Source organism: Pristis pectinata, chromosome 5 (assembly GCF_009764475.1).
Source record: "Pristis pectinata isolate sPriPec2 chromosome 5, sPriPec2.1.pri, whole genome shotgun sequence".
Classification (NCBI taxonomy): domain Eukaryota; kingdom Metazoa; phylum Chordata; class Chondrichthyes; order Rhinopristiformes; family Pristidae; genus Pristis; species Pristis pectinata.
The window spans coordinates 34,282,716-34,307,763 of NC_067409.1; the positions used below are offsets into that span (position 1 = coordinate 34,282,716).

At 41.2% G+C, this 25,048-nt stretch overlaps 1 protein-coding gene across 6 annotated transcripts in view; it reads right to left on the reverse strand.

The window, feature by feature from the left end:
* LOC127570364 (voltage-dependent L-type calcium channel subunit beta-2-like) overlaps positions 1–25,048 on the reverse strand; it is a 291,296-nt gene that overhangs the window by 31,959 nt on the left and 234,289 nt on the right. For all 6 annotated transcript variants that reach the window (XM_052015851.1, XM_052015854.1, XM_052015855.1 and 3 more), the window contains 3 exons: positions 3,386–3,508; positions 3,163–3,299; positions 569–645 (listed from right to left, as the gene is read on the reverse strand). In XM_052015851.1, the coding sequence (XP_051871811.1) occupies positions 569–645; positions 3,163–3,299; positions 3,386–3,508 (337 nt within the window). The remainder of the gene's footprint in view (positions 1–568; positions 646–3,162; positions 3,300–3,385; positions 3,509–25,048) is intronic.

The window sequence follows — 25,048 nt, forward strand, 5'->3', positions numbered from 1 at the left end:
CTCCTCCTGTGGATGTGAGGATGTTAATATATTGATTTATCTTTAGTGGCTTAAGATATTCCTTGTATGACAACCTATCCCTGATACTAACAAATAGTCTGATATTGACAGATAGCAAAACACAAGAGGAAGGGGCTATTAGCCACAATATCCATCTGTAACATTAGTCCATGGCAGACTACTGGGAGGATCTCAACACTGTTTTCAGCCGACATCCCACTCAGATACATACATCCACACAGACATACGTATTCGACCAGAATTCACTTGATAGCAGAAGGACCGCTCACCCAAAAGCAACAATGCTAAAGAGAAGACTGTAGTGTAACTCATCATTTGTTGAAGATGTCCCTCCTAAATGTGCAATTTCTAAATGTTGCTTCTCATTCTCAGTGTTACTTTCGTCAACAGGAAAATGAAATACTCTCAGATATAGGTATTACATCCAGATTATCAACTGAATAAAGTTCATCTCAATACAACCATGGCAATTCAAACACCTTTATATTACATCTACACGTACATCCATGTATCAATCTGCAGGAAGAGATTTTGGTGACCAACTCACCAGATGAGGGAGGAGTGGACCGCCTGGAACTAGGGACCACATCACCTAAACTGGAAGATGAATTTCCACCCGATTTACTAGGAGAGATACAAATCAAAATGCTTAGTTAAAAATGTTATACAGTAACTGAAGTCATTACAAAATATTGAACATCCATACTTATATTTATCTATTTTTACAGCTTCTTACCTACCTTCAGCCCGACTGCACAGAATAGCACACCGTGGAACCAGGCCCTTTAGCCCAACTCCTCCATGCCGACCAAGTTGAATTATAGTTGAATCAAATTCAATAAAAATGAATCCTTTTGAACACTATTCATTACCCTTTAGTTTGTAACATCATTACATACTACAAGTGATCCACTCCCAATTACTTTTGAATGATATAACAAAAAGGGTACTTGCACAGAAGGTGCAAAAGAGATTTACAATTGTGAAACAATAGATTTACAATTGTGGACAATGGTGGAACAATTATGCCTATCAAGAAAGATTGAATATCCTGCAGAACTTTTCTTTATAAAATAAAAACCTGAGAGGTTGCCTGACAGAATCTTCGAGAATAGAAAAGTGGTTGATAGGTTAGGCACAGTGGAGTTTTTGTTTTCAATGGAAAGGTGAGATCAGAATAAGAGACTATAAATCTAACATAGTTACTATTAATTCAATGAGCAAGTTAGGAGAAACAATTTTCTGTAGGCAGTAGTTAGAATATGATTCTCATTCTCACAGGGAAATAAGGACCACTGATGTGGTTAAAGGGACGATGGATGCAGGCTTGAGAGAGGAAGGTTCAGAAGGTGAGATGAAGAAAGGTACAAGGATCTCAAATTTTGCAATAGCATGGGCTTGTTGGACTAAATGGCCTGAATCTATGCTGCAGGGCCTATGTAACACTCTGCAGCTTGAGAAATTTCTGTACCACCAAATTCATGGCATTTGGCATTGCCAGTCGGGCAGCTGTCCCCATTGACATTCACCTGTATCACAGCTGTCGAGCTAATTCTAATTCCATTTCTGCATGTATTTTTTAATCTGTGTGCTTGATTGCATTCATAGATGTTTAAGCTTCTGACTGGTCCTCGACTTCAGGCAATGAATTTTTTTTTAAAAACTGTGAAATGTGCATTGAATCTCTTTATTCTGTGCTATATTTTCATCATTAAATTGAGTTATGTGGGAATATTATTTGCTTTAATTACCCAAATGCAATAAGTGTTTACATTGCTATTCTTCATATTAAATGCTGCTCTTGATACTGTACAATGGCATATCCAGAATGGCCCTGAAGTTGTAATGGAACACTGAAAAACAGTCAGATGACTGGCTTCTCAAGGAGGACTACAGAAATTTGAGATTTTCCACCTTCAAATGAGACATCTAACAGGTTGTCCTTTAGAGGTGTAGAATAGACTATATGTTGTGGAAAAGGTAAATTTGCAATGACGGCAAAACTCTGATAATCTGGCACCCTCAGGACTTCAAAACAAACTGCTGGAGGAACTCAGTGCATCAGGCAGCATCTGCGGAGGCAGAGGATGGTTGATGTTTTGGGTCCAGACCCTGCATCAGTTCAGGTATCACCCACAAGCCACTGTCTCCCAACTCTACCCCTCTCCATCCTCCACCTGGGTCCATCTACCCATCATCCCTCTCCTCACCTGGATCTGCTTATTACATGCCAGCCCCTGCCTCACATCCTCCCCCTCACCTCTTTATACTGGCTATCTTCCCTCTACACTCCCAGTCCTGATGCAGGTTCTTGACCCAAGACATTGACCATCCCTCTGCCTCCACAGATGCTGCCTGACCCACTAAGTTCCTCCAGAAGTTTGTCTTTTGCTCCAGATTCCAGCATCTGCAGTCTCTTGTGTCACCCTCAGGACTTCGGTGGTGCTGGACTGCCAGATTTTCCAGACTATTTTGATCTTATTCCTATTAACACCCCCAACAAATTTTAATTGACTTTTTCTATAGACACTTGTTGAGTTTAAAGGGCATGCTGAGTTTAAAGGGCACATGGGAAATGGGGCCCAGCTGAATTTAAAAGAAGTGTAGGAACCGGAGCCCCATTGAGCTTAAGAGGAGTATGGAAACAGGGTCCCATTAGATTCAAAATGAGAATGGAAAATTGGGCCCCAGTGAGTTTAAAAGCAATAATGGGCACAGGGACCTGGTGAATTCAAAAGGAGCATGGGAAAGAGGGCCTCAATGTGTTTAATAGGGATGTGGGAAACAAAGTTTAAAGTGAGAAAACCTGAGAACATCTACTCTGAATCCATGGAGAACAAATATAGCAATTTCTCTGTGGTAGGAATCCAGAGAGAAAGGGATTGTGCAGATTACTAAAAATTGGAAGACAGATACAAAAGTGTAATGGCATGCAGATTTTAGTAACGCAGGTGTTAGCACTATCATCCATTTTCTAAGAAGCCACAAGCATTTTTATCTTGGCATCTCAGCCAATTAAGCAGTTGTATTGTACAACAACACAGGATTTCCTGGGGAAATTCAATTTCCTTTGATTAGACTGAAATTATCAAATTCTGACTGTAAATGTCCTCCACGCCAGGAATTTATTTTTCAGCTTACCTTGAATGATATTTTCCCTGTTTTGTTTTTTGGTCATTCTGCAGCCTCATATTTTCTAATTTGACTGGACTTGGAATGAACCCTATTTCACAGCCTTCCTTAACCAGCCGTCCTATCCACCAGTCGTTACTGAATTTCTAAATGTGGAAATAAAAAACAAAAAATGGTATTACATTTTACCACATTATTTTGCATTCAATGCTACATCAATTAACAAACTTACTTCTTTGACGTGTAGAAAATCCTTTGCTTCGAAAGAGATAGCCATGCCTGGGACAGGGACATCATTATCCAAGGCTGCACTGTAGCCAACATTTGTCCGTACGGCAAATGCAACAGGTTTAGTCTGTCAGGAAAAATAGAACTAATTAATTATTCCTGGTTTACTGATACCATGGACAACTTAAAGGATGCTTTTGAAGTATTCCAGTGCTTAGAAAGGGATATATTCTATTGTTACACTGTTTTTAGTTTACTACATCTTCTGTGCAAGGATGTAGCACTATGCATAGAGCAATTCAATGAGCACAGTGCTTGTTACATCATTGCTGTTTCAATCAAACACTTCTTTAAACCCATGTTTGAATTAAACAAAAGTGGATACGTACATTGAAATATTTTTGTATATAATTTAAAATATGTACATTCAGTTTTAACTTTGAGAAAAAAACTTTGGTAATTTAGATTAGATTAATTGTCATATACACCAGGGTGCAATGAAATTCCTTGCTTGAGTGAAGCTCAGAGTAAACTGTGTACGTGGTAGTAATAAATATGATATATACAGCAGCGAGCACCAAAACAAAGGTATGGTGCAAAATAGAGTAGAGTAAACTGAAGTAGTACAAAAAATGGTAAAGTGACAATAATGGAAGAGGTAAAATTAAGGATTCGAGAATGTGGCAGCACCACCAGGAAGGGGTTACCCTATTTTTAAAAATAAATGTACTGTTAAGGTTTTAAGGGGGATAGTTCCCCATTTTCTGCTCTCCAACATCAGGCTCTCAGCTTTATTTAGAAAAGTGAAAATCTGAGTTGTACAGTATTGTGTTACGGCACATGAGAGACTTGCTTAAAGAGTGAGATATAGCTGCCTGGTCTCCCTCCTACCTCAGGATCTGAGATAGATTTCTGTACAACAGCCCACCTGTACAGGAAAATAAGCCTGCACAAGAGCCATAACTGATTAGAAACACGGAAGTCAATTACATTCTAGTTAAAGGAACATACTGTAAGACACATTCATTGATCACATGCTCCTAGCCTAGGCCCTAGTGAGATAAAATTCAACTGGAGCCAACTCCAACTGGAGCCAAGCATTAAATATTGTAGTTACTATTAATTATTTGGTTTGAGTCAGTAACTTACTTTGACAGGTAACTAATAGAAAAATCAACCCATTATTGACCCTTTGAGCCACCTAAGCTCCAGGCCCCCAACCCTCGAGTCCACTCTTACCTGGAGTGGGTCACTGGGCAGAAGCTGGCTGCCAGCGCACCACTGAGACCCAGCACCCCTATAAGGAATCCAATGGTGATCTACTGTTATCCTAAAATCAGAGATCAGCTGTACAGCAGTTCAGGCCTTCCACTTTTGTTCAGGAATCCCAACATCTGCCAAGTTACATGGATAACAGCTGGCAGTTCCAAGTGGAAATGCTGGCATTTAAATGTAAGATCTGAGCCAATAAATGAAATGTTTAAATGTATTTGCTATTTTCAGGACTAATCTTTTATTTATTGTTTCTTCTACATTGATAAACTTGCATATGGATAAATATTGCTCACACATTATTAAATGTTATAACAGTGTCACAGAATAAAGCAGCAAAGGTGCAAGAATGAATTTATATAAGAAAACAAATAGGACACAGTTTGAGTATTTGCATCTCATTAGGGAAATAACAATAAAAACATACAGTGTTCAAAGTGAAATATAAGATATGAGCTACTGGGATCATTTCTGCTGCATGACAGGTCACTAGATTTAACAATGTTATTTGTTAAATTATGAAAGGCTTTGAAAACTAAATGAATTGTGTCTCATTAGGAGTCAAAACAAGGAGCTGTCAGTTTAAAATACTCACTAAGAAAATTGGAGAAGAGGCAAGTCAAAAGTTTTTGCAGTATTTGCCACAGTGAGTATCTTAGATAGAAAACAATTTTCATGTTGGGTTTAATATTTGAAGCTGAGTAAAGGTATAGATGAAAAAAATGAAATAGTGTCCACAAAGTCATAATGTCATACAGCGCAAAAACAGTGCCATCAGCCCACTACATCCAAGACATCTATACTACTCTCATTTACCAGTAATTGGTCCATAGTCTTCTATGCCTTAGCAATTCAAGAGCTCATCTGGAAATTTTTAAAATGTTATGAGAGTCTTTGCCTCCACCTAACTCTCAAGCAGTACATTCCAAACTCCAACCACTCTCTGGGTGAAAACATTCTTCTTTATATCCTCTCTAAACCTCTTATTCCTTATCTCAAACCTGTGCCCTCTGGTATTAGACAACTCTGCCATGGGGGAAGTTTATTACTGTATCTATGCCCCTCATAATTTTGCACACCTTTATCAGGACCTCCTCAGTCTTCTCTGCTCTAAAGAAAACAAACTCAGCTTGTACAGTCTCCTCATATCTGACATCCTGGTGAATCTCCACTGCACTCTTTCCAGATCAGTCATGTCCTTTCAAATCCATGCAAAGAGCCATGACAAATACAATGGACCAAAATGAAGTAGTTCTAAAGTTTCTGTGCTGAGAAACTGAAGTACCATTTTCGACATAGACTCCATGCCACAGACAGCCTAACTAGGATGAAAACCAGTGTAACTATAATGTAGAATTCCATATCAGAGCCTTTACTACCACATTACAGCTGAATCTGGATAAACACACAGTTTGCCAAGAAAATGCTATCCTTAGACCAGGATCCCTGTAAATAAAACATAAAAATAGCAAATTGGCAAATTTTCATGGCACAGGGCATCTAATTATTAATGAAGCCATTCAGCTGAGCAGGAAACAGCCGAAAATAGTATATAAAAATAGTTTACCCCAGAATGAACTGTGCTATCTCCATGCTATTTAGCATAATCAAGCAAAGGAAATTTTTCCTGGGAAATTTGTTATACTGGGTTTAGGAATTACATTTAACAGACTAAACGAGAATAAGTTGCCATAGCGGAATTGTGTGCAGGAGTTGGGTAGCTGTTGATATAGAGATAATGATGGAATTCATCTGGTAGGCAATGACATAAAGTGTTTCAAATTATTAAAATTCCTGTGGTCTTGTAGCTCATTTGTGTTCCACACTCAACAGCTAATCTTTATATTCTAGTATCGATGTACAGAGGGATCTTGAAGTGGCAATGCAAGTAGATGGAATAGTAAAGGTGGTATATGGCATGTTTGCCTTCATCATTAAGGGCATAGAATACAAGAGTTAGGAAGTCATGTTGCAGTTGTACGAGACTTTGGTTTGTTACGAGGCAGGTTGCTATTTGGTGAATGTCCCTTTAAGGCACCTGGACAGTAGAGTAGGTGTGCGTGTGTGTGTGTGTGTGTGTGTGTGTGTGTGTGTGTGTGTGTGTGTGTGTGTGTTATCTCCAAGATGGCAAGAATAATTGGAGCATGCTGGCTGTTTTGCATGGAGAGTCAGAGAGAGAGCGAGAGAACGAGACTGGCTGCTGGTATCTGTATCGACGGATGAAGAACAATAGCTGTGTCTGTCACTGCAATCCATGTATGGATTTTTGGTGCAATCAAGTGGAGTCCACTTTGTTGTTAACCTGTACTGGAAAGCAGGTATTTCTGTGGGCAGCCAAGTGTCGAATGCCCTCGGTGTGGCAGATACTTCTGAACAAAGCAATGGAGATAATCAGTGATTGAGGTCTCGTATGGGTTCCATCGTGGAACATGTGGACTTCGTAAATTCTCTCTACATTCTCTCTTCCGTCAACGGTGGTTTTGCAAAAGCCTTTGCTCATGTTCTAACTTATGACTTGCTGAACTGAACTTTGAGAACTATTCCTAGACTTGGGGTTTGGGAATTTGCCACACACACACTTCTAGTTTAATTTTGGGGTTAATGTTTAATATCTAACATTTTTATGTTTCTTATTATTACAAGTAGTTATTAATAAAATAGTTCTTAATGTTTATACATGGCTCGTTGCATTTATATTGTTGCTGGTACGTAACAGGTTAGGCCACACTTGGAGTATTGAATGCAGTTCTGGTCGCCCCATTACAGGAAGGATTTGGAGAGGGTTCAGAAGAGGTTTGCCAGAATGTTGCCTGGATTAGAGAGTATTAGCTATAAGGAGAGGTCAGACAAACTTGGATTGTTGTCTTTGGAGTATCAGAGGCTGAGGGGAGACGTGATAGGAGTTTATAAAATGATGACAGACATAGATAGGGTAGACAACCAGAATTTTTCTCCCAGGGTAGAAATGTCAAATACTGGAGGGCATAGCTTTAAGTTGAGAGGGTAAAAGTTTAAAGGGAATGTGTGCAGCAAGTTTTTTTTTACACAGAGAGTGGCAGGTGCCTGGAATGGGCTGCCAGGGGTGGTAGTAGAAACAGATACAATAGTGGCATTCAAGATAGATAGACATATGAACATGCAGGAAATAGGGAATGGATTATGTGCAAGTAGAAGGGATTAGTTTAATTTGGCATCATGCTTAGCATAGACATTGTGGGCCAAAAGGCCTGTTCCTGTGCTGTACTGTTCTATGTTCTATTGCCTTCTTGAGCAACTAACCAAGGTGAGTCCAGATGTAGTTCACTTAATAATATCCAGCACCTCATAAAGGACACTACCAATTCTATTGGAATAAAGACTCCAAGAATAAAACACTCAAAGGTGAGCAATCCAGAGGTATAATCAAAGATGAATTACTGAGTTGGACTGCCATTATTATTACACTTACTGTCAGGTCAGTTTGTGACAAAGCTGCTGAAGAAAATATGCCCCTAGTCAACCATTTATGGAGTTTACAAGGTGAGAAAGTTCCTATTGGAGGAGAAAAGGAAAAACAGTCACAACCAGGAAGTCTGGCGACACCCCATAATGGATTGGAGGGAGCGCTTTAACTGCTCACACTGCAGAAGTTTTAAATTGGTGCCTCTCCAGCCCTTCTTCAACGATGGGCAATATTTGCTTCACTTGCCAGTGACACCTTTAGCCTGACACTCAGAGGTTCAATATGCTACGGAAATGCAGGACAGTGGGGCACCTATTGGTCTGACAACATTGTTTCCATCCAAGCAGAGCTGCTGTTCATCAGGAATGAACTTGAGGTTCATCCCAGCAGTGTATTACCTGCCTTTCCATCGAGACATATGCCTGGCATAATGGGATCTTGGAGCGGTGATACACGGAGAGTGAAAATACACATGCTGGCCTTTTGAGATCAACAGCATTTCCATTAACCGCTACTGGTTTCCTGTCATCAGGTTCTGAAGATCCTGAGGTGGCGTTCAATATGCAAACATTCAAGTGAAAAATCAAAGAAAGCACAGATGCTGGAAATCTTAAAAGACAGAGTCTGGAGAAACAGAGTCAATGTTTCTGATCAGAGACCCTTCATCAGAACTGGCAAGAAGAAAAAAAGAAAATTGTGAAGCCACAGGGAGATGGGGGAGTGTGATGTCTCTGATGGGGTAAAACCAGGATGACCATGGGGATAAGCTGTAAATAAGGTTATATGGACAATGAGTGAGCAGGAGCGGTTACAGGGTGAGAAAAGAGACAAAAACTGAGACAAAAGAATGTTGGAGTTCTGAAATGGAGAGCAGGAGGACAAGCCCAGCTGGTCGGGCTGGGTATGTCTTCAAGAGGGAAAATAGAAACAAAGGGGAAGAAAAAAAAACAAACAGGCTGTGTGAATATCACAGATGGAGGACCAATAAAAACAGAGAAATCAAGTTATCTTAAGTTATAGAATTCAATATTGAGTCCAGAAGGCTGCAACATGCCCAGACAGAAAATGAGGTGCTGTTCCTCAAACCTGTGTTGGGCCTCGCTGGGACAATACAGGAGCCCACAGATAGATAGATCAGAGTGGGAGTGAGATGAAGGATTAAAGTGGCAGGCGACAGGAAGATCAGGGTCGCCCATGCAGACTGATCGCAGGTCCTGCTCAAAGTGGTCTGTAGTGTAAAAGGTCATGGCTGTCATGTGACTGTGACAACACTGACCCCTCTGGCTGGGATGACACCATTGAGCACATGGCCAAAAGCGACACCACTGTCAATCAAGGTTTGGCTCCACCCTGTTAGGTAAACACCTTTGTCCTTGCTGGACCACTTGGATTGGTCTTTGCAAGCACCTTTGTTCCTGGGCACACCTAACCATTGGCCTGTTTAAATACCTTTGTCCTTGCTGGACCACCCAGCCCCCCAGCAGTATAAAAGTGCTGCATGTTTGGTTCTCTCTCTCTCTCCCCCCGAGGATGTTGAGGTAAGCTGTGCAATACTCCAGGGCAGTTAGTCAAGGACTCCCAAGACCAAAGAGCCAATGTTTGTCCAGAATCAGGGTGTTCAAACATTGTATTGTTTATTCCTTGATCATTTGTAACCAGTTATTTTGTGTGTGTGTGTGTGTGTGTGTGTGTGTGTGTGTGTGTGTGTGTGTGTGTGTGTGTGTGTGTGTGTGTGTGTGTGTGTGTGTGTGTGCGCGTGCATGCACGCGCACCTCACACCGTTGCGATTCCCTTCACGTTCGCAATCTCCTGCTTGAGTGTGCGAGTGTGCATTTGTTCCTTTCCATTCTGTTCCCACATCTGTCTTTGTAAATAAAATTTTCCTTTTTGAAGTACAAAGACTGTGTGTCCAGATATCTCTATCTTTAAGATCCAAAAGAGCCTCTCACAACATGGTCTTGTAATCTTCGTTTGATTTCTCCAGTGCAGAGGAGACCATATTGAGCACTAGACTGGAAGAAATGCAAGCGAATCGCGGCTTCACCTGGGAAGATTGTTTGAATCCCTGAATGATGGTGAAAGGACAAGTGTTGCATCAGCTGCTGATGCAAGGGAAAGGAGGGGGGTGGTTGGTGGGAATGGAAGTATGGACCAGGGAGTTACAAAGGGAACGGTCCTGTAAATGCCGAAAGGGGAGGAGAAGGAAAGATGCATCTGGTGGTGGAATTATGTTGAGGGCAGCAGAAATAGCAGGAAATGATCTGCTGAATGCAGAGGCTGGTGGGGTGGAATGCGAAGACCTGGGGAACTCTATCCATGGTAGTGTAGCAGTTAGCGTAATGCTATTACAGTGTCAGAGACCCGGGTTCAATTCCGGCCACTGTCTGTAAGAAGTTTGTACGTTCTCCCCGTGTCTGCATGGGTTTCCTCCGGGTGCTCTGGTTTCCTTCCACATTCCAAAGACGTACAGGTTAGGAAGTTGTGGGCATGCTATGCTTGCGCCAGAAATGTGGTGGCGCTTGCGGGCTGTCCCCAGAACATTCAACACAAAAGATGCATTTCACTGTGTGTTTCGATGTATACGTGACTAATAAAGATATCTTATCCTTGTTCTGTCCCGGAGGAGAATGGGTGAGAGCAGAGGCTCAAGAACTGGATGAGGTAATCAACTGTTAACCATTTGTTAACAATGGTAGAGGGGAAGCCTCAGATCAGGAAAAAACACATCAGAGGCATCTGCATGGATAGTCTTATCGTTGGGCCAAATACAACAGAGATGTAATAACTGTTAGAATGAAATAGAGTCCTTACAGGAGACAGGGTGGAATGAAGAGTAGTTGAGATGGCTGTGGAAGTCAATGGGCTTTTAACAAATGTTAGTAGCTAGCCTATTTCCTGAGATGGAGACAGAAAGATCCAGAAAAGGGAAGAGTCAGAGATTGACCATATGAAGGGTGAGGACAGTTTGGAAATTGGCAGCTCAAGTAATGAAACTGTTGAGTTCAGCATGAGTGCAGGCGGCAGTGCCAAAGTGCTGTTTGATGTACCGGGAACGATTAAGAGAGTAGGATCGGGGAGGACTGAAACAAAGATTGTTCTGATATGCAAACATTCAATATGGCTGATCTTTGCTTTTAAGGCACATCAGCTATCCTGGTCTGATTGGAGCAGGTTTCTTCAATCAAGCTATGGAAAGGCCAAATTATGAACTTCATACAAAGTCCCCAATCAACATCTCATCCTAAACCAGGCAGTTGGTGCCCTCAGCCTATTTGACCTTGAGCAAAGGTTTCTTCTTAAAGATTATCTATTTCAACCTCACCACTGCCTCAGCCCATCTGCTGAGGTCTGTCTGCTCTGTTGCACATCGAGTTCTGCACATCATCATTGCCTCATTGACCGACATCATTACTGGATCAGTCACCTCTAATTTAAAGTGACCATCCTCCGTTTTAAATCCACCTACAATGTTGTTCTCCATGCTCCACCTCTTCCCCCATGGAACACCCAATTCTTGAACACTAACATAGATAAGATGCATAGTTAAAGACAGCACAGATTTAGGATTAGCACACAGCTGTACATTCTAAATCTTAAAATAACTATGTTCAGTATGCTGCTGTTCACGTACTTGAGCTTGCTGCTTGCAAATGAACGACTAAATCTTTTGATTCTGTTCATATGTATACACCGTGCCTTCATGCAATGATAACAGAAGCAAACTCCAGATTAGAACAAACTAAAAACCCAGCAACCCCTATTTCCATACAGTGCCAGTGCTGTGACCTGAACTATTTCATAGCCTGCACAAGTTCCCGATCATTTTTTAAAGCACAAGCTTTACATTGAGTTGAGTGGCACACAGGTTTAGTCCTTCATTTGCTGACTGCTGTTACAATGCTGAAGTAAGGTCATCCCTATGGCAACTATTACTTTCCTCCTAAGGCCTAGCTGAGAGTTGTTAGCAGAAACCTGAGAACAGGTTGGCTGTCAACCCTCTCATCCACAGGATGTGTGCAGCCTCCAAGTGGAAAAATTGCATGTTACAGAAGGTTAACAAAAGAATTCATTTTGTCTAAATGCAGTATAAGTTTCCAAAAACAGCAACTGTTTCCATAAACTTAAAAGCTCAAGGAAAGCAAATAACACATTACATATGACAGACGTCAAATTCTTTATCACATCAGTTGGTCCTTGTCTATAGGATTGAAGGAAGTCATTATTTTTTAGTCAGATCTGTTGCGAATCTTCATGCAGTGTCACTCTGCCTCATAAGAAACCTTTGGCAAGAAAATGGAATTGCTAGCATCCTTCTGGTGCTGTGTCTGCCTTTGGATCTCCAAAGTGGAAGCTTCAGTTCACACACACATGTGTGTGTAAATCATGCCAGATGCAGCTTCAGCCAGGGCACTGACTGCCTCTTGAAACTCTGCAGGATAGGCAGATCAGCAAGTGGTGTTGACTTGATACCATTCTGACAGTTTAGAGTTCAAGGCTCCAACCTACATCTTTTCTAAGTCTTACACGGTTGAACATGTGTTTAGCAATGGAAAGTGCCACATTACACCAATGTTACTTACAGCAATTATTAAACATTTATTGGCTATTTCCAACATATCCAATAGACAACACCGGATAGGTAGACATTTCCTACAGATGAATCCATTCTTTAGTCCAAACTCAATTGCCCCAGTCTTTCTACTTCATTAAACTATGGCTCATCTCCTGCTGGAGCCCTTATCCATGCCTTTTACCTCCAGACTTGAGAATCCCAATCTACTCCTGGTCCACATTTTAAGAAAGAAAAACAGTGAGTATATTGGTGCTTAATAATAAAACAGACCTGAGACCTTCCACTCCATACAAGCACTATTAAATGGGAAAATTAGAAAGTTGCTGTCTGAGTTGCCCTACTCCTCTGGGAGGATGGTACACCAATGTCATGTTCAGATTGCCTTTCAAAGACACAGGATGACATGAATGTGAATTCCACATGTGATCACTATCATTTATCATTCCAGTAGCTTTACTCCTTCCTTCTCTTTCTCTCTTCATTTTGCTTTTTGAGCAGTATTTGCCATTCAATTAACTAATCTACTCATACCAGCTAATATAGATGTTGTTTGGCTCAGCAAGGATACTTCAAACTGGTTCTTTTGAGTACACATGTTACTATAAATTCTAATTATTCTATTAGAGTGCACTGAAATTGTGCAGAATAACTGTAGGGGATAAGATTGACTGATGACCTGAAGTTCCCAGCTGAAGTTCCTGAGTGACGTGAAATGACCTCGAAATGATTGTATTGTTATCAAAATTGATTTTCAACTGCTTAGCACTGAAAAAGAACAGAGTCACAAACAACTTCTTGCCCTGTTCAAATATGTCCCGAATACTCTATCTTTGCAAGTTCCAGTGCAAAAGTCCATTGAAAGTTTGGACAAAGGCAATGAATTGCTGTCGGGAAGGGTAATGATGATTAACAATATCCATTTGCTTCTGACTACAAAAATCCAGGCAGTTAATTTAAGGTTTATTAGTTGAACCATTGGTCTAGTTTTGAGTAGGGGAGGGAGTGATTGCGATTGAGATAGTTTTAACAGAAACTTACACTATTGTGTTCCCCAATCCTTCGGTGACAAGCTTAGTTTACTGTATGGAGAACTGATGAGAATAGATTTCAACAGCTGGGGATGCCAGAGTTGTCCAGCATTAGGATTGTTGAGGCAAACCTCTGAGGAAATGCTTGTGATTACATAGAGAACAAACCTGAAAAATAACATTCATAATCTACCCTCACTGACACAGAACGTCTTACTTTACTTACAAATATCGTCTTATCTCTCTGATGTAGATAGTTGATTGTAGCGTCAGGTAAACATTGGACTGCTATAAAAAGTAATGCTGTGCAGTGCCGTAATTCTTGAAACGCCTGATTTCGCTTTTTTACAATCCACAGGATGACAGCTCTTTAACAACTTCTTGCTTAGTATTATCATATTACAATGTAAGGATGGTGAGAAATCTCAAATTAATTTAATGTTATAATTACCCTTTAAATCAAGTGTTTCAAACAATAGAATTAGAACATTAAAAAAGTCACCCAAAAATGTAATTATCAAGTTCTGAATCATACAAATGTTAAACAAGGTTGGATTACACATGGCAGCTTCAAATTTTAAGTAAAATTAACATCCTTGAAAACATATGAATGCAAAATAACGATTTATTAAACACAATTTCAAAATATGACTCACCATTCTTGGTATCCAAATAAAAGTCAGAATAATGACAAGATCATCCACTTTTCAAGAACAGAAATAATGTTGTATTTTGTTTTATGAAAAAATCTAATTGATTGCCCAAACCTGCTTTATAATCCATTATTAAGTGCAAAACATCAGGGGAAAAGGGAAGCTAAATGAAATAGTACCAACAGAATGTCAATTGCTACATTTGTCAATTTGACATTTTTTTGTAAACACAAGATTAGTGGAATGCAAGGATAATTTGATGTTGTAATATAAATACAACCAATAAACTCAATGACTAAATGTGAAAGTGGATGTGGTACAGGCTGAATCATGATACTGCAATGCTGAAGCAGGCCCAAATGCCATGTAACAAAAGGAGACACTAGAGAAACAAAGGACTGCAGATGCTGAAATCTAGATGAAAAACACGACGACACTGGGGGAACTCAGCAGGTCAGGCAGCATCCGTGAAGAAAAGCAGGCAGTCAACGTTTCAGGTCAGAACCCTTCTTCGGGACTGAACATGGGAAAAGGGGAAGCCCAGTAGATAGGAGGGAAAAGCAGAGCAGTGATAGGTGGACAAAAGAGCGGAGGCAGGGTGGGTACAGGGTGGTGATAGGTAGATGCAAGTAAGAGATATTGATAGGCAGGTGAGGGGGAGCGGGCAGGAGGGGTGAGCAGATCCACTGGGGAATGGGTAAGAAGAGAGAGAAAGATGCTAGGAAAGGGAAGAAGAGAAGAAGCATGGGGGGGTAGTTTGTGGGAATTAAAGTGGGAGAATTCAATATTCATTCCATCGGGCTGCAAGGTTCCAAGATGGAAAATGAGGTGCTGTTCCTCCAGATTGCGCTTGGAATTCTCCTGTTGGTGGAGGAGGCCGAGGACTGTCATATCAGTGATAGCGTGGGAGGGGGAGTTGAAGTGACTGGCAACAGGGAGGTACAGGTCGTGGTTACAGACAGAGCGCAGGTGTTCTGCAAAACGGTCACCTAGTCTGCGTTTGGTCTCAGTGATGTAGAGGAGGCCACACTTGGAACACCAAATGCAGTAGATGATATTAAGGGAGGTGCAGGTGAATCTCTGTCTCACCTGAAAGGACTGTTTGGGTCCCTGGGTGGAGGTGATGTAGGGGCAGGTGTTGCACCTATGGCGGGGACAGTGGAAAGTGGGAAGTTCCCAGGGTGGGAGGAGTGAACAAGGGAGTCACAGAGAGCGCGGTCCATGTAAAAGGCAGAAAGGGGTGGGGAGGGGAAGATATGTTTGATGGTGGGGTCCCATTGGGGATGGCGGAAGTGGCAGAGGATGATATGTTGGATACGTAGGCTGGTGGGATGAAATGTGAGGGCAAGGGGGACCCTATCCCTGTTGGGGCTGGGAGGGGAGGGGTGAGAGCAGAGGTGCGGGAAATGGCGGAGATATGGTTGCGAGCTCTCTCAACCACAGGAGTTGCAAAATGTTATCACCAGGAATGATTGAATGGAGGTGGGATGGGCAGAAGATACAGGAGCCTGAGGGTACATACTACTAGACTTAAGGACAGCTTCTACCCCACTGTGATAAGACTATTGAACGATTCCCTTATACAATATGGACTATGACCTCACGATCTACCTTGTTGTGACCTTGCACCTTATTGCACTGCACTTTCTCTGTAGCTGTGACACTTTACTCTGTACTGTTATTGTTTTTACCTGTACTACATCAATGCACTCTGTACTAACTCAATGTAACTGCACTGTGTAATGAATTGACCTGTACGATCGGTGTGCAAGACAAGTTTTCCACTGTACCTCGGTACAAGTGACAATAATAAACAGATACCAGTACCAAAGTATGTTTTGATACATCGAATGATGAAGTAGATTAGAAGAATGCATCTTTATTTAAGAGAGATGTTTCCAATTTATATTTCGAGCTAGGGTGATGTACACATGATGATTCACAAGTCACGATGAAGATTTATGATTATATTCCTGCCACACAATACCTAGACTACGTGTGGTCCAGAATTTGCAGTCAGCAGTGAATTAGCAGCATTCACCATTCATTATGTTTAAAGCTATCCACGGACTTTTCATTGAATTAGGAGAGCAAGTTATAGGTATAGGGAATCGGATATAGAACAATGTCTTCCATGGGAGATCAGGGACTCATGTGAACAGGCTAAGCAATAATATTTCCTCAACTAATCAGATTAAAGGATCCTTCCTAAAGCATGCAGAGCCGAAACCAGAAATTGCAAATCTAAATATTTAAATCAATGCAAATTATGTATGGAAAGAGAATGGAAAAAACAGTTGATTGAGATACAAGCAAGATAGAAAAAGTAAAAAAAATTGACCCCTGGTTGCTCATTATCTCTGAAACTTTTATTCTGTCTTCTACAGTGAAGGCAGATTCAAATCATCTGTTTCATATTCCACTATTTATTCACCATTTCTCCCATCACATTCATTTTGTTACTCCACTTTTTATATTGCTTCAGAAGATTTTCCAATTATTTTCATATTTTGTGCTCATTTATTTTTATTCTGTTTTTTCCCCGTTATCAAGGTTTTGGACATCTGTTGTTATTTACTTTTGCAATCCACTTGTTTACTACTCTTCTTGGCAACATTATAAGCCACTTTTTAAAATCTATTATCCATACCCTTTTGTTAGTCGTGGATGGATCACTAATCACAATGCAGCTCACCAATTCAAAGTCCTAACTGGTCCTACTCCTTCAGGCTCTTCCTGGTACATCAAACACTGCTTTAGTGCTGTCCCCTGCACTCATGCAGAACTCAACAGTTTCATTAACTTTGCTGCCAATTTCCACCCTGTCCTCACCTTCACAAGGTCAGTCTTTGACTCTTCCCTTCCTCTTCTGGATCTCTCCGTCTCCATCTCAAGAAACAGACTGGCTACTAACACCCATGACAAGCCTACTGACTCCCTCAGCCATCTCGACCACGCTTCATCCCACCCTGCTTCCTGTGAGGACTTTTATTCCATTCTCCCAGTTCCTCTGTCTTCAGCAAATTTGTTCCAATGATGAGACTTTCCATACAGATAACTCTGATGTGTCGTCTTTCTTCCTGAACTGTGGGTTCCCCTCGATCATTGTTAACTAAACCCTTGACTGTATCTCATCCATTTCCCGAGCCTCTGCTCTCACCCACTCTCCTTCGGAACAGAACGAGGATAAAGTTCCCCTAGTCCTCACCTTCTACCCCACCAACCTCTGCATTCAACAGGCCATTCTCCACAATTTCTGCCACCTTGAAAGAGATTCCACCACCAGACACATATTCCCTTCTTCTGTCCTTTCATCATTTTGGAGGGACCATTCGCTTTGTGAATCCTTGGTCCACTCTTCCATTCTCATCAACCACCCTACTCCTTATGGCACTTTCCCTTGCAACCACAGGTGATGCAACACTTGTCCTTTCCCTTCCTTCTTTCCCATCAGTCAGAGACCAGACAGTCGATCCAGGTGAAGCAGCAATTCACTTGCACTTCTTCAAATCAGGTGTACTGCATTTGGTGTTCATAGTGTGGTCTCCTCTACATTGGAAAAGACCAAATGCCGATTGGTTGATCGCTTTGGGGAACAGTCCGTAGTGTGACTGAGCTTCCTGTCACCTGGCACTTTAATTGCTCATCCTTCTCCCATTCTGATCAACCTCTCTATGGCTTACTGTACTGTCACAGTGAGGCCCAACACCACTTCATCTTCTATTTGGACACATTTCAGCCTTCTGGACTCAACGAGGTAATGTAGTTGCTCAGACTGTATGAGTCATCCATTTGTGATATTGGCTCAGTTGTTTGTTTCCACACACCCCCACCCCTCTTTCTTTCTCTTTTTTCCTCTAGGAGTGCAGGACATGCCCAGCCTGACCAGTTGGGCTCAACCTCCTACTCTGTATTTCACAACTCCTACATTCAGTTGTCTAGGTTCTTTTGCCTATGTTCTCACCCGCTAACTGCTTCCACTCACTCATGGACTAGCTAAATTCAGATAAGTGCAAAGTGTTACATTTTGGAAAGTCAACTCTAGGTAGGACTTTCACAGCGAACAGTAGGGCCCTGGGGAGTGTTGCAGGACAGAGGGATCTTGGAGTTCAGATACGTGGTTCCCTGAAAGTGGATCACAGGTAGGCAGGGTGGTGAAGAAGGCTTTTGGCACGCTGGCCATCAGTCAGGGCAATGAGTATAGAAGCTGGGAGGTTAGGTTGCAGTTGTACTAGACGTTGGTGAAACCGCATTTGGAGTATTGTGTTCAGTTTTGGTAGCCCTGCTATAGGAAAAATGTTATTAAAATGGAAAGAGTGCAGAAAAGATGCTTCCATGACTCGAGGGACTGAGTTACAGGAAGAAGTTGGACAGGCTAGGACTGTTTTCCCTGGAGCATAGAAGACTGAGGTGTGATCTTACAGAGGTGTATAAAATCATGAAGGACATAGACAGGATGAATGCACACAGTCTTTTTCCCAGGGTTGGGGAATCAAGAACTGGAGGGCATAGGTTTAGGTGAGATGGGAAAGATCTAATAGGAACCTGAGGGCCAACTTGTTTTTTTTTAATACAGAGAGGGTGGTAAGTATATGGAATATGATGCCAGAGGAAGAGGTTGAGGCAGGTACAATAACAACTTTTAAAAGACAGTTGGACAGGATATGGATAAGAAAAGGTTCTGACGGTTATGGGCCAAATATGGGCAAATACGACCAGCTTGGATGGGCATCTTAGTCGAAACGGACCAGTTGATCCGGACGGTCTGTTTCCATGTTGTATGCCTATGAAATTATCTTGTTTATGGCTTATCCCCATGGTCACCCTGGTTTTACCCTGTCAGAGATATCCCCCTCCCCCACCCACGATGCAGCTTAACAAGCTTCTTTAGTCTCTTTTTCAGTTCTGACAAAGGGTCTCCAACCTGAAACATCGACTCTGTAGCGTCCTGAGTGAGTATTTTCAGCATTTTCTGTTTTTGTTTTAGGTTTGCAGTTTTTATGATTTTCAATTCAAACTCTTATTCTGACACAGATTCTACCTTACAATCTTTTGGTCTTGCAACAAAGTAGAGATAATTGGCTTAGCTTCAAAGTGATGAGAGAATACTTACAAATTGGCAAACAATTCAATCCTATTAGCAGCGCCAAATGCAAGGACTTAATGTTATGTGATTGTCAGAAGATGTAATTAAGTCACAGTTAAATTCCAAACCAAAGGTCATTTCCTAATACTCCGTACAATTTCTGCAACAAGTTGTGGTCACTCTGCTAAACACACAATGTGGTTATGCTATGTTCTACATTTGGGTCACTGTACCATCACACATATAATAGTTATGCAGCTGTCGTCACTTAGAAACCTAGATTTTTTTGCCAGGATCCATGAGATAAAATTTACAGACATCTTTGCACCAACTTGTCTAACTTCCTGATTTTTCTTAAGAGGAATGTCAAGCAGGATACCTGGCTATATTTGAGAAGTTTCTCTCAACGCGTGTGTGAGGGAGAAAAGCGAGACCTGGGAAATTACCTTTACTGGAGATTTTATTTTAAAAGCAGAGAACCTTGAGGGAAAAATGTTGTTGTTTGTGCTGAACTGGTTACACGGAAGTACTAGTACATCAATATAGGGTCATAGAATCATACAGCACGGAAACAGGCCCTTCGGCCTAACTTGTCTATGCCGACAAGCTGCCTACCTGAACTAGCCCCATTTGCCTGTGTTTGACCCATATCCCTCTAAGCCCTCCCTATGCATGTACATGTCCAAATGTCTTTTAAAATAATTGCACCACATCTACCACTTCCTTTGGCAGCTAATTCCACATACCCATGACCCTTTGAATGAAAAAGTTGCCTTTAAATCTTTCCCATTTCATCTTAAATCTATTCTTAAACTCCCCTGCCTTGGGAAAAAGACTGTGACCATTCACCTTATCTATGCACCTCATGATTTTATACATCTCTATAAGGTCACCCCTCATCCTCCTATGCTTCAGGGAAAAAAGCCCCGGGCTATCCAGTCTCTCCTTATAACTCAAGCCCTTCAGTCCCAGTAACAACATTATGAATCTTTTCTGTACCCTTTCCAACTTAATGACATCCTTCCTATCGTTGGGTGGCCGGCACTGCACAGAATACTACAAGTATTGTCTGACAAATGTCTCGTACAATTGTAACATGACATCCCAACTCTTGTACTCAATGCCCTGACCGGTGAAGGCAAGCATGCCAAACGTCTTCTTTGCCAGAGACACAAGAGACTGCAGATGCTGGAACATGGAGCAACAAACAGTATGCTGGAGGAACTCAGCCAGTAGAGCAGCATCTGTAGGAGGAATGGGACTGTCAATGTTTGTCAGGAGTTGTCAGAACGAATGCAGGGTTTCAACCCGAAACATTGACAATTCCTCGTGCCTTCTTCACTACCCTCTTGTACCCCTAGGCTCTCTGTTCTACAACACTCTCCCTGCCATTTACTGTTTAAGTCTTGCCCTGGTTAACTTACCAAACTGCAACACTTCACACTTGTCAGAGTTAAATTCCATCTGCCATTCCTTGAAACACTTTCCCAGTTGATCTACATCTTGTTGTAATCTTAGGTAATCTTCTTCACTGTCCACTATACCACCAATTTTGGTGTCATCCACAAACTTACATGCCAACTACATTCTAATCCAAATCATTAATACAGATGACGAACAACAGTGGTCCCAGCACCGATCTCTGCAGCACACCGCTAGTCACAGGCCACTGACTTGAAAAATAACCCTCCACTACCACCCTCTGATTCCTTCCACCAGGCCAAATTTATATTTCGGCACAATCTTTTCTTATTGTCATACTCTTGTGATTTTGTGATACCACTCTAGTGTTGCATATTTCTCAGTAATGCAGAGGTTCACTGGATGCTTGCTCTCAACAATAACCTCATATCAACAGGATAAAATCCCTAACTATTCAGTTTTCCCTACTAATGGTAGGAGATGTTATTTATAACATCTCTGCTTCATTATTATCCAATCAGAAAGCACCTGCCCACGTATGGGCAAGAACATCCTGAACCACAGTCCCCGTAAAACTTCCCACCATTACCATTGCTTTGGATGAAAATCCACTCCTCCACTTCTATATCAAGAATGCACTGATGAAGAATATAGTAATATTATGGAACTAACGCATGCTTGAAAATCATACAAATTCATGACCCTTTAGAATCCAGTATGAAAGGTCCCTTCAAGTATATGCCATATGCTGCATTTCAACAGTTAAGAATCCAAAGCTGAAAGCCAAACAAGTTCTTGGCATCAGCCAGAAGGTGATAAAGCTTCTCCTAGTTTAATGTTCCTTTGGACTATCTCTGAAAGCATTAACAATTTTCAACATTAATTCACCTCCTCAGGCCTTCTTCGTGCTTCTACTTTTCATTTCAAACAAATAAATGCCATTGCAGGATGCCAGATGGTTTCCAATCTATACATTTCCACCAGTGATCCTTAGATTTAGGAGATTCAGCTCCTTTTCAGCAATATTAATACACATAACATCAGATGTCATGCAAAGGTCAGAATGGATCAAATGAAAGAAAATTGCATGCATTTAAGTCTAGGATATCTCAATAATTTTTGATGCATTAAAGTGCAGTTACAGTTACTATGTAGATACATTTAACAGCTAACTTAGGTTATATAATCTTTAGCATCTATATAATGAGACAGATTAAGACATTGATTTCACCCAACAATTATGCAGAACTTCTTCAATAATACATAAAAATATTAACTTTCATTGTGTAACATACTTAGGAAAAAGGTTTTAGCAAAAATAGTTCCAACTCGAAGGTAAGAGTGCCACTGATTGAGCCAAGAGAGTCAAGGAGCTGACTCAAAGAAAATACACATAGTGGAACTGATAGTTTAAAGAGGGACAAAGTTAGGCCAAGCACATGCATGTGAAAATAGGACGCTAAAACAAAGAGTAGGTGACTCAATACAAAATGTGAAACTTGTGGAGCAATTGGCAGGAACTTAAGAGAACATGAAGTGAAAGTTCTACTACAGTGACCACTGAAAACTTTGGCTGGTGTTATCAAAGTGCAGGCCCTCTTCACTGCCATCTAATTGCTTTTCCCTGTGTGACATACTCCTAGTCTTATGGTGATGCAAACAACAAAGATTGCCATAAACTACGACCTCTCCCACCAGTGAAGGAAATGTACACTAGGTGAACTGTGACACCATTAGCTGCTCTAATAATGCTGGGAAAATGACAATTGAACTAAAGGGAATCACATATTGAAGTGCCCAGGCCATTTTCCCCATTTGTGATTTGTGAATCTAAAATTTGTATCAATAAATCCATTTTCTAGGCAGAAATACCATTATGGGATCAAAGTTATCAATTTCCGGTTAGCTCCTGAATCAGTGGGAATTGTCAAAATGAAAAGTCTTCGACTCTAATAAACCATTCATGGAGCAAATTAGAAAATTTTCAGGAAAATGCAGACCAAGCATTACACTGCACAGGAGATTGTACTTTATTTGTAAATCCACTGCCTTGGTTGGTTTAAATCATTAAATAGGTACTATATAATATAAGCATACTGGATAGCATTATAGATTAAAAGGGTGTTCCAAAACACATGAAGTGACCACAATTCACACTCTAAATTTAATATAAAGATACTCTCCACTAACCGGTGACTCGACTTGGAGGCTACCAGTGGCTCTGTGCTCCTGGCACTGCACAGCCTCTGCAGGTTCTTGACTGCAAAGACTGGCAGCTGTGCTTCCCACTCCTTTCAGGAACCATATTCTGAGATGCGCACAAATGTCATTTTGCATTCAGCTCAGGAGATAGTTGATACAGAAATAACTCCACTGACGCACACAACATTTCTCTTCTACAAAAGCACTGCTTCTATCAGCATCTTGTGCCATCTGTTGCCCAGTCAACAGCCCTTGCCCTCTAATTATTATAGATGTGATGGATTCGAATAGGAAGTGGGCATCCTCCAGTTGGACTAATAGATACTGCAAACTGCTGTCAGTTTCAAAGTTGGTGTATGTGCATCTGGTCAGAATAAAGGTGAATATGTACCTAGGTGTTAAAGGACTAGGTCGTTTACTCACCTATCACTGGAAATAGTTCAAAAGTTAAAAATACATTCTATAGAAAATAAAATCCTTAACTGTAACATTTTGAGGGTTAAGGGAATGAAAACCTTGAAACATTATGAATATATTTTACGTTAATATTCTTCCCCTTTTCCAGTTCTAGTTTCTTCACTCCTGATGACGGTACTTCATGCTGGAGTACTGGCAACACGTGGTCTCTAATGCACCATTCAATCATATTCCATGCATGAGCTTAGGCTATAGCTATTAACAGGCTTTAAGATCCCAGCGAGTTCAAAACTCAGCCCCAGTCACTCCTCACTCAACATCCATAGCAGGGATTATTGGGGTTGGTCATTAGGGACTATATTTGATTTTTCCATTTGCTTGGCTGGTGTTTCTCAGGCCATCTGGATCATCTTTCATCATTGCCAATACTCAGCATGGGATAACCCAGGGAGATGGTGGATCAGATTTGGTTCTGACCTCTTCTATATGGCTGAACAGCATTACATGCTGTCCAACAACCAATGGACCTATTTTGGAACATTTTAAAAGAATTATTTTTGGATTCAGAAGCTAAATTCTTGTACACTTCAAAGTACTGCTAAGTAAAGCAGTTGAAAAATTAAAAGTTCCTAATAAGACCTGTACATTCTCAGATCCCTCTATAAAAAGAAATCTGCAGCATTGTTCTGGCAAAGGTCACTAACTTTACACCCAAAGAGACTTGTTAAATAGAAATAAAACAAGCCATTCAGCCCATTTTCAGAGTCACAGAATTATACAGCATGGAAACAGGCGCTTCGGCCCAACTGGTCCATGCTGACCAAGGTGCCTTTCTGAGCTACAGAAAAATTTGCCTCTCAGGTCCCCTTCTAAATCTTTCCCCTCAGGCACTTGTCTAGGTTAAATTCCATCTGTCATTCATTGACCCACGTTACCAGTTGATCAAGATCTTGTTGTGACCTTAGACAAACTTCTTCACTTCACCACACCACCAATTTTGGTGTCATCCACAAACTTACAAGTCATGCCACCTACATTCTCATCCAAATCTTTAATATATATATATGACAAACAACAATCCCTATTGACCACTGGTCACAGGCCTCCAGTCTGAAAAAGAATCCTCCACCACCACCACCCCCAACCCCCCTCCCCCTGCACCCCACCACCCACCTACCCCCCCATCTCCTTCCACCAAGCCAATTTTTTAACTAATTGGCTAGCTCACCCTGGATCCCATGTGATCTAATCTTCTGGACCTATGTACCATGCAGGATATTGTCATAAACCTTGTTAAAGGCCACATAGACAACATCTACCACCCTGCTCTCATCATTCCACTTGGTTGCCTCTTCAAAAAGCTCAATCAAATTCACAGGACATGATTTCCCATGCACATTAAACATGGTGACTCTCCCTAATCTGTCTTTCCAAATTGCAGGTCGATCCTGTCTCTCAGAATCCCCTTCAGTTACTTTCCCACCACTGATGTTAAGCTCACCAGCCTGAACTTCCCTGGCTTGTCATTGCAGTCCTTCTTAAATAAGAGCCCAACAGTAGCCACCCTCCAGT